Raw genomic sequence first — 17100 nt, forward strand, 5'->3', positions numbered from 1 at the left:
ATTGAAATAAATTCAATTCGCTCTATTCAGAGACCCGCCCCAGAGAGTTCACCACTTCAGACACAAGTTTAGATCGTCTCTCCTGAACTATATTCCGAATGAAATTTTGATGAACGCCGGTATTTCAGGTTTACCCCGTATGTCAGCGTACCATTGCTAACTCTGAACACCATCAATAGACATCGCGATTTTGAGACACAGAAATGTATTTTGTACATTTTTTACTCGCATGTATGAACGACCCACCTGGGTAACATTTTAATTATGAGTGATTATTACGAAAATCCATTGTCGATTGTGTATTTTCAGTAGAGCTATGCATTGCTAGAATGTTCTATTGCGTATAAAACAGGGCAACACGGGCGGGTTACGGGTGAAATATGTCGACAGACATTAGTAATAGTGCCTTGTCGATTGGCGAAATTCGATTATCCGGTTGTATGGTACCGACTAGACTAGATAATTGCATCAAGCCACGTTGTGTCGATAGTGCAACGTAAAACTACCATCTTTTAGATATTACTGGAATTATTGACACTTTGCACACGCCTGGTGTTAGGGGATATTGAGAGCCTGCGCGGGTAGGACCATCGACCTGCCGCGAAGGTAGGCAGCGGCTTGGCTCTGCCACCATAACCGCTTACCATCAGGTGGGTCGTATGCTCTTCTGCCTACAAATGTAATAAAAAAAATTTAAAAAAAGCAGTCATGTGCTCCGGGTTGGTGGATGGAGATAGTTGTTATAAATACCACCCACACCAAATCTCCAGGTGGGTGGCATTGACGTTGCGCTGTCTATGGGTTTCAATTACCACTTGACGCTACGTGAGCTGAGACACCCTTCACCGATCTGAGCAAAAAAAATTGGGTGAAGTTTTTTTTCTTGTATTTTTAGATCCAATTTTTCTATTTAAATAAATTAAAGAAGTCTTGTTCTCAACTGGTTGCTTACATCTCACTGTAGTACATAACGAGATATAATTCTTCGACCTTTTATATAATAGATTTTGGCGATTGCTTCTAACTCCACACCGTCATAAACGACATCTGTTGCTGAACATAGTTCTTCCCCAATATCTCCAGAGTGGCAGGAAATGGAAAGGAAATAAAAACAAACTCGTAAATTTCAAATGTTTTATTATAAAATAAGTAATGTTGTTAATTTCTTATGAAGAACACATCTTAAGAGCAGTCATTGGCTGTTTTATTTCAAAGAAAAATTGTCCTTGAATAATAAGTTTAACAACTAAATAATTTAGAGACTGAACTGTACTGCCACCCGGCCTCCTTCGATTAAGTCATAATTAATATTCTCGAATATAATTATTATTACTCGAATTACAAACAGCAATTGTAATAATACACGTCTAATATGTCTCATAATAACTTCAAAAATCATATATGTAATTTCAATTTTGCATTATTGTATTAGAGAAAATTTAATAAAAAATAAGAAATATGTACTCGAATTTACAAACATTTCATACGATAGCTTTATTATAAAATTTAGCTATATAAAAATTTCAGTACGTTTAAAAAAAAAAAAACAATTTCTTATACTATATAAGTATCGACGATAAACATTAAGAAAATTGTCTAATAGCGATATTGTATTCACATTTAAAAAAACATTCAATATTATTCGTCGTCAAAATATCATGTCATATCAAAATATATGCAAAATACAATTCTTTGAGTCGTTTACGATAACATTCCATTTAAAATATAATGCAATATTATTCAACTTTTATATGTTTTATATCGTTTTACCTTATTTTAAAACGGGTAACTAAAAGTGATGTTTCGATAAATGAGTCGACTATTATCAAAGCCGGCAATGTGACTTTTGGACAATTATTGGTAAATCAGAAAAACGAATTATTGTCTTTGTATTCCATTGGCAGTCACAAAACTCTTCTGAACGACATCTTAGATAAATAACAGGTTAAGTATTAACCTTTATTTAATGCAGGTTTTGAACCGTACTCTTTGAAGGAGACGATTATATTCAAATCAATCTGTATTGAGATATCAATAACATTTTTTTGTCCAAATGCACAGATTGCCACCTTTGATAATAGACGACTCAAATGTACTTCGAGCGTTTTAGTACACACATGTATGTATGTATGTGTTTAATTCATTCGTGTACTTACATTTGATATGAATATCGCGCAATAAAACAACATTTACGCGAATACACGTTTAAAATGTAAAAGACTAGTAAATTGATCTATTGTTTTAAAAAAAAAAAAAAAAAACATTCTAGTGCCGCTTTCATTAAATATGGCACTGAAAAAAAAAACAGTTTATAAAATAATTATTATCACGATAGATTCATTATTAAGATTCGACATGAAATGTACAATAATTAACTATATTACACATCCGTTTCAGGTACGTAAATTGTAAACAAAAAAAAAAACCATACATTTAACAAAAGCGATGCCTACGGTAGATAGTTCGCAATATTTTGGAATGAAAAATACTAATAATAGTGACGCGAAAAACAAAATAAAAACTCCCTACGTTATTTTCAATAAGCTCTTTTTTTTGATCGGGATTTTCTAGTTGCTTAATAAATAATAACAACACGAAGGCGAATCGTTATTAAAAAGTTCCACGCGATAACTGAATAGCACCTAAGTCGACGCCGCCGCGCCTTTCGCAACAAGACACCGATAGACTCGCTCAGCTGAACCGAAATCAAATTTGCAACGCAATCATTCATGCTCTACACGTATAACAAACAAAAAAAAAACTACAATCCGGATTTTACCAGTTACATTAAAAGTCGTATTATAACCCTTAAAAATATTACATTAAAAACGTTATTTTTTTTTAATAAATATTTCTCAACAACGATCCGGCATTTGTAAGATCATACAATATAATAATTTAGTATATACCAAAACTGAAAATCGTCGCCCGAAATTAGGAGCGGACTCGACTTTTAATTTATCGTAATTGCTATTCGTTGATATGATTAATAAACAATTATGATCACGAACGGTGACCAAGAATGCTGTATAGTTTTCGAGAGAAAGTCTGTAATAGTAGTACTATGACAATGGACCTGAGATTAAACCGTTAAAAATTTCTTAATCATATCACTTTGGTTGTGTCTCAAAAAAATATTAGCAAATATTAAAAAAACTGGACACAATATACGGTCCACTGGTCAGAGTCGTCGGTGTCGATGTAAATTTCATTAATAAAAATAATAACCTACGTAATACGGCCGGGGAATACGACATCAGCTCGCAAGTTTCACGGGTACTTTTTACTATCGACTAGCTAGCTGACCCGGCAGACTTCGTAGCGCCTCAATCGATAAATAAAAGACCTAAACTTTTGTATAAAATAAATTTAAAACAAACAAAAGCAATGCGTCCGACGGGGGCAACATCAAAGCAAAAACAAAATTGTTATTTTTATTGAATTCTGAGCATTTTCATATTTATCTACCTTTTAAACCTTCTCTGGACTTCTTGGACTTCTACAAATAATTCAAGACCAAAGTTAACCAAAACGGTCCAGCCAATCTCGAGTTTTAGCCAGACTAACGAACAGCAATTCATTTATATATATATATAGATTTTCATATTTAAGTAACTTTTTTTCAGGTTTAGTATATATTAAATTACGCCTTATTTATAGAACAGGAGGTTGCAGTCGGTGTGAGGTCATCCGTTGGCCGAGAGCTCGTCCTTGAGCCAATGCGGCACGGGGCGGCCGACCCTGACCAGCAGCTTGGACAGTGCAGTGTTATGCGGCGTGTAGTAACGCCTGAGGAACTTGGCCGAGCGCTCCTCCATCGGCGGGTACACGCGACCCTTCGACTTCCCAAGGCATTTCGTTTTCTCGCCCCCCACCACTTGACAGAAGAATCCTTTTTTCGGATCGTATCTGTAAACGAGACTTACATTCTTTCGGCGCCTTCAGATCTGCGTCGTCGTTGAACGCGAAGCGGGGACGTACATTATTGATGCGAACGAGAGATCGTCGTCCGACGTTACCTACCTCGAGTCCATAGAGTCTTTCAATAATTACATTACCCATTTTCTCGAAACGTCCGAGCCGATAGAGCTCGCCTCTCTCAGTTATTGCTATTCTAGATACACGCACATTATTTATAATTCAGTACAGTTATTATGTCCGAGACGAAATCCGAGCTTACGATTCGACGTTCGACTAATCGATTTTGCTTATTTTAATGTTAGTCATTGTGTGTGAGAAGTCTGAGCTGAGTTCAAGCGCGTGTTGTGTGCGAGTGCGCGGGTACCAGGGCGCGCCACTTAGTGCCTGAGCAGTTCCGACGCAGCTTAACTGGCTATAGCGCCTAAGTTATCGTCGATCGAGAGGCGCCGCGGACCGGCCTCGAGCGGCCCTAAAATACGAGTACGACAGCTGCCTAACTGAAACCTATTACAAACTTTAACGCGTAATAAAACTAATTCTAAGAGTAATAGAAGTAATGGACGACTTCAAAATGAAATGGTCGTATATAAATCGCTTTCTCAAAGAGCATTGTATATTGAAAATATAATATTCCCTATACAAAAAAAAAAAACAATTTCACCGTCTGTGGATGAATATTTTCGAAATGTTCATAGTCTAATGGGTAAGACAACCGGTGTATACTCGTATCGAGCGATGCGACTATGTCGTTTTTGTTAAAATAAATACGAGCCTAACCTTAGGAGGCAACACAAACGAAATGAAAATAATATTGTTTTTTTATTTCTTTACCAAGGCTTATAGCCTTGAGGCTACTCCAGCTTTACCCTGAGCTCACGGGGCTCAAACCGGAAGAGTTGCTAACACTGGCCCTAGCAAGAGCTGTGCTTTGTAGAATCTACCACCGGATCGGAAACGCAACTCACTGAGAAGATCCGGCGAGAAACTCAGTGGGCTGTGTCTATGGGTTAATTTACTCGTCGAGCCCTTCGTCGAAAGCGACGGGTTCGACGAGGACGTTGACGGGCGCTTGAGGAATCTAAAGGACCGTTAACGGATCGGGAGGATCCGTAATGACGTGTTTAGGGTGACGTCGACTGTTTACCATTCGGTCCACAGGATCCGGTATAAGAATACTTGCATAACTATTACAGACTGTAAATGTTTTTGGTACGCGTGGATGAAAGAGATATTACGTTTTTTTTTATTGCTTGGATGGGTGGACGAGCTCACAGCCCACTTGGTGTTAAGTGGTTACTGGAGCCCATAGACATCTACAATGTAAATGCACCATCCACCTTGAGATATAAGTTCTAAGATCTCAGTATAGTTACAACGGCTATCCCACCCTTCAAACCGAAATTACTGCTTCACGACAGAAATAGGCAGGGCGGTGGTACCTACCCGCGCGGACTCACAAGAGGTCCTACTACCAGTAAAAGTATGGCAGCTAGAACCTGAATTTTTTTTTGTAGTATCTTACTTGAGCAGTTTATTGTAGTCGATATGCGGCGATATCTTGAGGAACTTCTGGAGCGTGTTCATGACGACGGCCGGCTCGGAACGCAGCATCGACCCGTCGATGACGTGCAACTGGTGCACGCTGTACTCCGACAACCAACGTTCTAAATAATGACTGTATTTCCCAGGATTCAAGCAACGATTCCTGTGTTAATAAATAAATAAAAAAAACATAATATATCATCTTCTCGCATTAAAACTGTATAATCTCAAAACTTACTAATTTTACAGGAGAGCGTTTTAAAGGTTTAACATGTGATATTTTTAATGTTATAATCATCTTTGCAACATTTATTTTTTATTTTTTACCAGTTACATTATCTGTCTTTTAAAGTAAGATAAAATTATGTATCAATTTTGTTAATAGTAGTCAAAACATAAGTACACTAAAAAAAAAAACTAAAATTAAACTACGCTCTTTTGACAGTAATTATGTGAAAAATACTGGTGATACCAAATGATTCCGCATATTAACTCAATTTCGAATATTTTTGCAAATTGTACACTTTTAATGCGAAAAGATGATAATATGTCACCGATACATAACTGTCGTTTCTATTATATTATAACTAACGGTCGCCCAATGGTCATAACTACACCATAATTCATTTAAATTATAAGTTCGAATATTGTTACGGTTCTATTGTCACATTTCTATAATCATCATTGTTCTATAATCACGGATTTCGATACTATAGACAAATAATATTAGAGACAAACATTATTAATCTATTCTCAATTTAACCATAGACTTAAAACAATAGCAAAAGAGTAGATAGATATGTGACTGTGTGTCAAATACATGGTAGTGCGTGTAATGTTTTTTTATTGATTTAATTTATTTTTATGCATAATTAAAAAAATATTAGCATTATGCACTCCTCCTCTATATTCTCTATAAGTCTGGGAAATTTCATACTCTTCCGTCCACGAAATTTTCGTAAAAAGCGGTACAAAGTTTTTGCTTCACGTATTAATATATAGATAGATTAACGATAAAATTTAGAATTAATTCATATTTTGAATCATATAAAAATTAGTTTAACTTTAATAAATTGGTTTTATGTGTCCTTTTTTTGAAACAAATGTCATATTGGGACAATATACTCAGATCTGAAGATTTGTTTAAAAACTCGAAATAAATGAGCAGGACGTATTGTGAGCAACGAACGGAGAGGTACCACCACCCCGTATATTTTTCTAAGGCGAAGCAGTAATGCATTCCGGTCGGTAGGCTGGGATAGTTGTTAAACAATAGAATTGAAACTTTGTCTCAAAGTTTGTGGCGGCATTTACTTTGTGATTGTCTATAGATTTTGGTAACCACTAACCACCTGGTGGGTCATGAGTTAAGTACATCCCTGTAGTGTACTAAAAAAGCTAAAACCTCCAATTACGAAATGTAAAATTACATGGTAATGTAAACACAATTCTATTAATGTTTTAATAATTTAATATTATTTCTAAAAAACAGAGATCGGTGTAGAAAGTTTCTGTTGAATTTAAGTTTATTATAATCACATTTACAAATCTTCGTAGTTTAAGTTAAAACGAAATATTTTAACTAATTTAATTTTTGTGAGATGTAACTTTGAACTTGTAACTAACAATGAAAAAAGTAAAAATAACGCAGACAAGAGCCATCGCTAATCTGATAATCTCGTCGAGACAGATCTCTCCCTACAAGGCTACAACAACGTGCGTAATATTTGATGTAATAAATTCACGGCGCCACTCAACCAGCCGACGACGTATAAAATAAAATTTTAATTTAGGATCACGTCCCGTATTACGTACAATATGAAGATGTTTTAATAAAATTTACGTGCAATGGTAACGTAACGTAACGAGGCCGGGAAACGAGCGAAATTATCGAGTGCTCGTGCAAAACGTGTCCGCCGTTTATTGGAATCTTGAGTTGGGTTAAAGAAAGCCAATAATATTTAACGTAACGTTTATTTGTACGACGGTAAGTCGAAGCGCGGAATAATGGAATATTTGGACGCGTGTCGAACTGCTTAAACGTTTCTTATGAAATTTCTTATGAAACTCGACCCTATTACGTGCTCAAGTGGAGATTTTTTTGCACTTATAACCCGTGATACGGTCGAGCGTTCTCCGACAAACTTAAAATATATTGTGATTATAGATTACTAAGTGTTACCAGCGGCTGCGTCCGCGCGGGCAAGGAAATTTTCAATGTGGTATTCCCCTTGAGAACGATTATTTTTATAGCCCTTGTATGCAGACGAGCATACGGCCCACCTGATGGTGAGTGGTTACCGTCGCTAATGGACGTCAGTAATGCCAGGGGCACAGCCAAGCCGCTGCCTACCGCTATGAGATTTTTTTCGGGATAAAAGGTACTCTATTTCACTATCCTGATCTAATATTATCACCTTAAAAACAATCCGTTGTCAATCCGTTGCTTCGTTTCGACGGGAAAGGATGACAAACAACCAAACTGGTGGTAGGACCTCTTGTGAGTCCGCACGGGTAGGTACCACCGCCCCGCCTATTTCTGCCGTGAAGCAGTAATGCGTTTCGGTTTGAAGGGTGGGACAGCCGTTGTAACTATACTGAGACCTTAGAACTTATATCTCAAGGTGTGTGGCGCATTTACGTTGCAGAAGTCTATGGGTTCCAGTAACCACTTATCACCAGGTGGGCTGTGAGCTCGTCCACACATCTAGGCAGTAAAAAAAAACACACGCACACACACACACACACTAGCACGTTTATTATATAAGTGTGGATTTATTAAATTAACGAATGCAATTTTATATTATTGATTAATTAGCACTTAAGAAATGCTTTGGAAAATCTTCCAAACAAGACGTTTCTGATATCATCCCTATACTTTTTTGCATTAGATCTCGATTACTTAATTAGAATTTAGAAAACGTGGTAAATGAAATTAAATGTCTACAGTTCAATCGCGTCAGAAACCTTCAGAAGTATTCTATCCCATTCTAAGGGAGACAAAATTTTATGTTTGTCTCTTTTTAGTGTTGCTTTTCGAGTATCAATTGCGTTTCAGCGATTGTGTCATTTTCGATACTGAAACTCGATTTTCAAATCACAACGATGATAAAAAAAGGTGCGTGTAGGTACTTATGTACGCTCGTAAGAAGTTATACTTTATTTTTAATATTTTTATTTTTAATTATTAAATAATTAATTTATAAAATATTTAACGATAATAATTAGTAATATTTTGTATGAATTATATTAAATAATAATTTTGTCATTTATATTACTAAAAAATGAATGCTAATAACACTTATTTTTACGAGTGTACATGCGCGAAACTTCACCTGCGGCTATATTCAGACTCGCCAAGTTACGTCGGTCGTATTGTAATAAGGGATTTAGTGGGTAACTTCATTCTGTTAATTTTGTGTCACGGTGCGCGCGCATCGTAAAATTTCACTGTCATAATTTTTTCATAACGCGCCTAAAGAAGTATAATTTCAAAAAGTTTACAATTCAACGGATTCCTTGAGACGTGTCTGATAGAATCGAACAGCTCACTTCTGTTTGAGATCTAATGTAGCTTTTATTTGGTTTCACTCACCTCAAATCCCTGAGTTGTTTCGGTGCGGAGTCATTCGCCGTGATGATTGTGTGAAATGTGTAATTATTCGCGATCGGGTCGCCGTGAGAGCGTATGTGCTGATACCAGGAGTACGCACTGTTGACGAAATAAACCATTGTAAAATAATCATTTAAAAAAAATAAGCTTATCAACTGAATGAATTTTTTTCTTCTTGATGTGTGGACGAGCTCACAGCCCACCTGGTGTTAAGTGGTTACTGGAGCCCATAGACATCTACAACGTAAACTACTACGTCTAAACGCATTACTGCTTCACGACAGAAATAGGCGGGGCGGTGGTACCTACCCGTGCGGACTCACAAGAGGTCCTACAACTAGTAAAGAGAATATAGTATTTTCTTCGGTTTCCGTCGTGCTGTCCATGTAACTAAAACAACTTTTACAGTTTAATCTCGACTTTATTATTTCCGACATTTCCAATACATTTAAGTTTTTAACGACGATTAAAGTGTCATTTTAAGCCTATCACTATCTCATTTTTATGGACATTTATTTTTATATCATACAGAAAGTTTTAACAATATCTAGAGGTCCCGCCAGCCGGCGGTTGTAGTGATAATTATAATTGTGTAGCGGTAGCTATCAGATTGCCACAACAATAGTGCTACTTCAGAGCAATGCAAAAGTTTTCAAGTCGAGGCGTATATTTGAAACATAAGATGTAATAAAATGAAAAAAAATTAACAGATTAAGCCGGAGGGATAGTTTTAACTTTCGAGATATAAAAAACAAATATAGTCTATGTATTAAAATGACTTTTAATACAAAATGTAAACAATCGTAATTAAGGTTTTGAAACAATTATTATCCATAATATGACTATTACATTTGTAGAGTTTAATCTTATTGGTGAAATGTTTTCAATTATTTTCAAAATTGAAGAATAATTTTCCCGCACAGAAATTTTCTTTCAGACCGTGCTTAAAGGAGCCAATCTCGATATCAAAGAGAGGTTGTTAGTGACGGTGCTCCTTGAGACAACACATATCAGAAATGTTTTAAAATTTGTTGTTGGTTTTAGTATTAGTAGGGCGTATACAATACAGTTGAGAATTCGACCTCATGTCTCAAGGTGAGTGTGGCAATGTTATGATAACTGCTGCTTAATATCTATTTGGTGGGCACTGAGAATGTATTAGTTGTGTTTAGTTTTTTAGTTTACGTATTAGTCGCTGGGGTCTACAGTCTCGAGTGGTCGGAGACGTCTCAAAGAACAACAATATCTGCTCAGATTAGCCAAAAATCAATCAATTTTATTTTTCATTAAGTTCTTACAAAGGGTGGTTAATTTACATTTTATATACCACTTAAAATCACATAAATTGTTTGTGTAATACTTATTAGAAATAAAAAAAAACTGTAATCTAGTTAAAATGGTTTTTTTCTATCGACCCTTTTGTAAAGTTTTTTGTATAATTCAATTTATCTTGAATCAAACGGATAACTTTTTAGAAAGAGCTTACGTATCGCTTACGCGACGAGAAGTTAGAAAGTATTTAAAATTAAAATAAAAAAACCCAATCTGCGCGAGACTTTCGACTCTTTATCGGATTAGAACAAAACAATTTACATAAAACGTTGTTATCATGTTGCGTGCTTCCCAAACAACTGTTTAATTTAAGAGTCCGGGTTCATTCATTAATTACGTTTCGCGGATTGTGCCTACTTTGTTATTTAGGACGAAAAACCTTGTCCTATTTAGAGTCGTAATCCATGAAGTGTATTATTATTAAATCCAACACTATAATTTTATTTTATTAGGTCTACATAATTGAACGAGCTCTTTACAACAATACTTTACGTGATCACACAACCCACTAATGTCTATTATTTTGTTCTTTTCATGACCTGACCTTCGAATAATGTAGTACTAGTATTGTTCGTCACGAGTATGCATCGGTGTTTTATTAATGTACCGACTCCAATACTAAGCTTATTGTCAAGTGTTCGTATTTTCCGCTAAGAACTAGAATAATTCTTCTAGAATTCTACTGTCAATTAAAGTGAGCAGTGTAAGTTCGTAGCTCTGCGAATAATCTCGTTAGCGTACAGGGAATCGAGGACCTTGCGGAGATAGAAAATGTTTATTATGTAATATACCTCCCGCAGGGTTAGCTTTATTTATGTATTGTTTAATAAATGTTATTACAGTATTAAGTATTTGTCTTTACTGACACATAATATATAATATATATTTTTTCATCTTATTTCATGAATCGAATTATATTCAAAAGGAACTATTTTCTACAAAAATAAGAGGCTATTGCAAACCTGTCATATTGGATTTTGATTCGTTTCAATTTACGAAACAAGAATTTGTTAAAAATTACTCGCGCGTCACCTATCGCATGCTGATGGTACTTATACTAGAAATATTTCTTGAAGTTCCATCAACTGTAAAACCTCTCTACTTGAACAAAAAAAACTGCAAACTATATATGATTTTTTTTATAAACCAATATTCGATAATTTTTAATACCACTATATTTAGGGTGGCCTGAAATTGATCAATCACTCCAGTCGATCTAAGATTACGCACTTCAACAAATAGATCAATCAGTTCTTTATATTTATTTAGTGGGGTTTCATGTTTTTTGTGAAAAAACGGATGTTTTTGAATATAACAATAATACTAAAAATAAAAAATAAAACACGTGTGGCACTCGAGGACTGCCGCGGTAAAGCTATTGCATAGCATTTTTTATCAACTTATGCAATTATAATTAGATAATAATAATTTAATATTAAAGCAATAATGAAATAAAACCACGCTATAAACATTAACAAAAGCACAACATTAACTGTCCCCTTCACACTCATAAGTTAGACCGCGTGCGAGAGATGGGCAAACTTTTCCTGATGCGCATGCAGTGCGACGTCACGCCGTGCGCTTATTCACAAACACTACAATAGCGCAACGTTTGAACGTGTTGAACGCGAGCTACATGGTAGGCGGAGTGGGGGTGTTAGGTTTTATTTTCGTTACGGAATTTCTTGATCCGGACGCTGCGCTCAAAGCCCTCGATAAAAGCTATGCAATAGCTTAAAATACAATATAATAATAATATTATGGTAAGCATTAGCATTTTACTGTACAAATTAAATTTAGTTTACATGAGCTGTTCAGATATATTTGAACATTCGGCACAGACGAAGTACGTTTAGGAGCACGTATTCTCAGAAACGTATAAATGGTTTGCGACACATTTCATAACAAATCTGTTTTTGGTATAAACGGAACGCTTGCCAAATAACTTCTTAGATGCATCAGTACCGTCTAAAGAATTTGTATACATTCGTAATTTTACGTTCATTATTTGACAGATCGATTTTGATCGATTTACTTGGCTATAATTGATCGATAATAAAATCGTTAAAAAAAATAGAGTCATAAACAATCACTTCGTACATACACATAAACTTTTATCTATCTCGTTTAGTTATAACTTAATACAAACAAAATTTTATTATATATCTACGACCTTCAAGTATTACGTACTCTACTGTAAACTAATAAATACCTACAATTACAAATGTTACTTTATATTAGGTTGAGAACGAAGGTGAAGTGTAATAAATAATAGTTTAAAAAAACTAAAAAAATGCGCTTTTATAGAAAATCCCACTAAAAATAGAATAAAAAATATTATAGTTTTAGAAGAAAATGATTTTATTGTATACCAAATTACGAGTTAATCCGACGTTTTGAAGGAGGTCAAAATCATGTTCAAAGATTCCGTTACATATTAACATACATACGTCTGTTGCTAATAAAAGCGTATTAAAAAATACAAATACATTGTATTTACTTGAATAAGCGAAAACCTAAAACCTTCCAGAAGTCACCAGTTTGGCTGCATTCCTAGTATTGCCAATGTCCGTGAGCGATGGCGACTGCTTACATCAAATGGGCCGTAAGCTCGACCGTATTACAATGGCAAAAAAAAACACGTAAGCCTAATCTCTGTTTAAAAGCCATGCTATGTTTTTTTTTTCTTTTCGATATTCATATCTTCGGTCGCACGTATAAGGATTTTCGTTGGTAACCCAGATTAATATCGCGCGCGATACGTTCCCAACGGATGAGAATACGGAAATGATTCTATTACGCGAACACGTCTGGCCCATGTTGCGACACACCCTATATAACACTACTATATCCGTGACCGGCAAGCGATAACTTCAGATAAACTCTAAAATTTCCCAAATCGAATTCTAACTACGAGACTGATGTAATAGATAATTATAAAGGAAAAAAAAATACAATATTTTTTACATTGGTAATAAAGCTATAAGAACTTAATTTAAATAGTTGGTATATATTTTTTGTAATTTGTCTTCAGCCTTGATAACATTTTTAATCGTCACTTTTGATCAATGATAATAATTCCTATCGTAATCGAACTATTATTACTGGTGGTAGGATGTTTTGTGAGTCCGCACGGGTAGGTACCACCACTCTGCCTATTTCTGCCGCGAAGCAGTAATGCGTTTCGGTTTGAAGGGCGGGGCAGCCGTTGTACTGTAAAATCTGAGACTTAGAACTCATGTCTAATGCCTCATGTCATGAACTGCACTAAAATAAAAAATATATTACCTAGACCGTATTGAGTGTACACGTTTACTTAGGTGGGAATATAAGCAGCTTATAACATGAAACTGCTACTCAGTCGAATGAATGTTGCGTGAAGACAAGGAAAACAAAACCGAAAAAAAAACCTTTATAGTAAATTAGTATCATTTTTCTTTAAAAAAAAACAGTTCAAGTCTGCGACGAGCCCTATACATTGAGCAGATGTAATGATTATTTCTGCTTACATATACATATTAAAACTGGGATTTGCAGTAAGCAGCGCTTTGGCCGCGCTCCAGGCATTGCTGATGTCCATGGGCAACGGTGACCACTTACAATTAGATAATGGGTATCACAGCTAGGCCACATGTTCGTCTGCATATGATGATAATATAAAAATCGACAATATTAAAAGCTCCCATTGTATTCTAGAACAGTCATTGTATTTTGCTAATCTAAATACTGTAAGTCACGATTTTTTGTAAATCTATTTTTCGTAATACATACAAGTTTCCGCTTCAAATTTTCAATTAATTGTAATTCAAATACCGGTGCCTTGTTTACTTTAGCTACAGCTAGTTAGTTGCATCTCAGATACCATAAATAATAAATAATCTAAGAATACATTACCGTTTCGATGGTGATATTAGTATGGCAATGATCTTGGCGTTGGGCAGTAATGCGTGCGCTCTCCTCGGCACCAGGTCGCCGTCGAAGTACGTCGCCGACTTTTCGAATGTTATTTGTGAGTTGTTAGTTAGACTTGGCGGGAAAAAATTCAGGTACCTGTTCGAAAAGAAATTAACATCTATATGTATATATAAAATTGAATTGCTGTTCGTTAGTCTCGCTAAAACTCGAGAACGGCTGGACCGATTTGGCTAATTTTGGTCTTGAATTATTTGTGGAAGTCCAGAGAAGGTTTAAAAGGTAGATAAATATGATAATGCTCGGAATTAAATAAAAATAACAATTTTGTTATTCCTTTGATGTGTCCCCCGTCAGACGGATTCCTTTTGTTTGTTTTAAGTTTATTTTAGACAAAAGTTTAGGTATTTTATTTATCGATTGAGGCACTACGAAGTCTGCCGGGTCAGCTATTTTCTTATAAAACTCAATAGTAAATAGATATCTCGACATTAAAGTTGTACTTCGACGCTACAGTTCTATGATTTCAATTCAATTCAAATTGTAATCGAACGATTTTATGTTTGAAATTTTACGAATTTTGTAAGTATTTGTTGTGGCAAATAAAAATATAAAAAGGTTTTACTATGATTTTACTGCAGTACCTACTATTGATTTCGACAACCCTACGTTCTATCTTTTGGGCAAATCCATACATGAAATAAAACGATCTGATTGGGAATGTGCCTGCTCTGGACCCTTTCATGTAAATAACAACTACGATTCTATTTTATAGGATTATATGTAATATTTGGCTTAAACGTGAATTCCCTATCAGTTCGTTGAATATCAGATTTCAATGTATTTTTATTTCTGGATGTACATTGTACAGAGACACGACCACTAACGAACATGTCGTTATATTAATACGATCTCGTGTCAAGTCGAGCAAGAAAATATAATACATTGTGAGGAGAATATTCTGGATATCTTGCACAATGAACGTGTAATCTATCGTGACAGCGAGGTCGAGGGATGTTAACCACCCGCCGGAATCAAGTTTATTCTAATTGCTCTGGAGATGTTACTTGCAACTGACCTCGTACTTAATAGTGGCTTTAGTCTATGGTTTCTTTTTCTCGTTTGATTTGCTTCGTTTTCTTTTCCTACCTAAGGTGATGGGTCTTAAGAGAGAATTCAGCGTAACCCTAACAAGTAGGTAAGCTCACGGGGCTCAAACCTGACGTCGTTGCTAACACTAAAGCAGCCCTTCGTAGAATCTACTACCGAATTAGAAATGCGACCCAGAGAAGATCCGACGAGAAACTCAGTGGGCTGTGTCTGTGGGTTAATTTACTCGCCGAGCCCTTCGTCGTAAGCGGCGGGTTCGACGAGAACGATGACCGGTGCTTGGGGTAAAAAAAGGAACGAATAATTTTGAATTATTAGGAAAAAACATATTTATTACTATGAAGGTTTATGTTTCGATTATTATATACGAGACAACAATGAAATCAGCCAGTTGCAAGCTCTAACTCTCTCTCTTTGAAAGCGCTAAGGGCGAGTCAGCAGACGCCGCCAACTTATCCGTCAACATTATTGCTTATCTTTAATGCATTCGCAGTAACAGTAGACGGTTGAACAGCGTCGTACCTCGGTTATTGCCATCGAACGTATAAACCTCTGTCGAACGTCACAACAAAGTTTCGGATTTTATTTCGAAAATGTTAAACTATAAAATTTGCTAATAAAACGTGCACTACTGGCTCTCTCATTCTAGGTTATACGTGCTGATTGGATTTCTCGTTGACATTTTATGCAGTTAAACCAAACGTTTGATCTTCGAGTTTCGATACGTTTCGTATTTTATGACTTTTCGTTAAAAAGCATTTTTACGGTGGCAAACGGCGAAATGAAAAAAAATTAAATTAAAAGAACCCGTGAACACACAAATTTCGCGTTTATTTTTCATATTCATGAAAGCATTGTCGTTTCCGGTCACGTTGACTAGGCTTCGGATACTACGAGGCCTAGAAAAAACACTCCAGCGTATTAAGCATTTAAATTTAAATATATACAAGCGCTGTGTATTAACGAGACGAAGGGTCGAAATCACGTTTACTACCAAAATATACGAGGACTGCTTGTTGTCCGTGACCCGCGGCATACTTGAATAGGTAAATGGTCGTTTTTTTTTTTTTTTTTGTAAACAAACAACGCTCTCAGCCCTGGCCTCATAATTAATTAGAACTTGGATCTTTTCATTTGAAATTAAAGGTAGACCTTTAAATATTTCATAATTAGTTCGTAATTTCATGTTTATGTTGTGGCATTTACGAAAGGAAAATTTACATCGTTAATTGGCACTAAATATATTTATGAAAAAGAATTGCGATTTTAAGCTTAAGCGTTTTCAGCATATTTTGTTAGAGTAAGCCCTTTTTTAAATTGACTTTAAAAACTGATTTGGTACAGTACAGCATTCGAGTTTTTATTTAGATTTATGTATTACTACCCTTTGCCATCTGTTAAGTTTTAATGAAATACCAATAATCAAAAATAGATGAAAATAAAAGGTTACATCAAATCAAGAGATATTGTAAATACGAAAATGCCTATTTGTGTCGCGGAGCAGTCATACGCTCCGATGTCCTATCCGTTATAGGTCATATTATAAAGAAGAATACAACCTTAGGTCCAATTACGTTATGAGTTCCGCCAATCACTTAACACCAGCTAGGCCGTGTGGCGGTGACGCGATTACGCAAAAAACAAAAACAAAAAAAAAACATTATTTCACA

The 17100-nt window shown here is 35.5% G+C and overlaps 1 protein-coding gene across 2 annotated transcripts in view; it reads right to left on the reverse strand.

The window, feature by feature from the left end:
* Window positions 1-1120: 1120 nt before the first annotated feature.
* The window catches only part of sfl (N-deacetylase and N-sulfotransferase sfl), a 110936-nt gene continuing 94956 nt past the window's right edge, over window positions 1121-17100 (reverse strand). For both annotated transcript variants that reach the window (XM_028174552.2, XM_028174551.2), the window contains exons 12-15: window positions 14303-14458; window positions 9059-9175; window positions 5444-5626; window positions 1121-3909 (exon numbers count right to left, since the gene is read on the reverse strand). In XM_028174552.2, coding sequence (XP_028030353.1) covers window positions 3687-3909; window positions 5444-5626; window positions 9059-9175; window positions 14303-14458 — 679 coding nt within the window. In that variant the 3' untranslated portion in view covers window positions 1121-3686. The remainder of the gene's footprint in view (window positions 3910-5443; window positions 5627-9058; window positions 9176-14302; window positions 14459-17100) is intronic.

This window comes from Bombyx mandarina, chromosome 22 (assembly GCF_030267445.1).
Source record: "Bombyx mandarina strain Sakado chromosome 22, ASM3026744v2".
Classification (NCBI taxonomy): domain Eukaryota; kingdom Metazoa; phylum Arthropoda; class Insecta; order Lepidoptera; family Bombycidae; genus Bombyx; species Bombyx mandarina.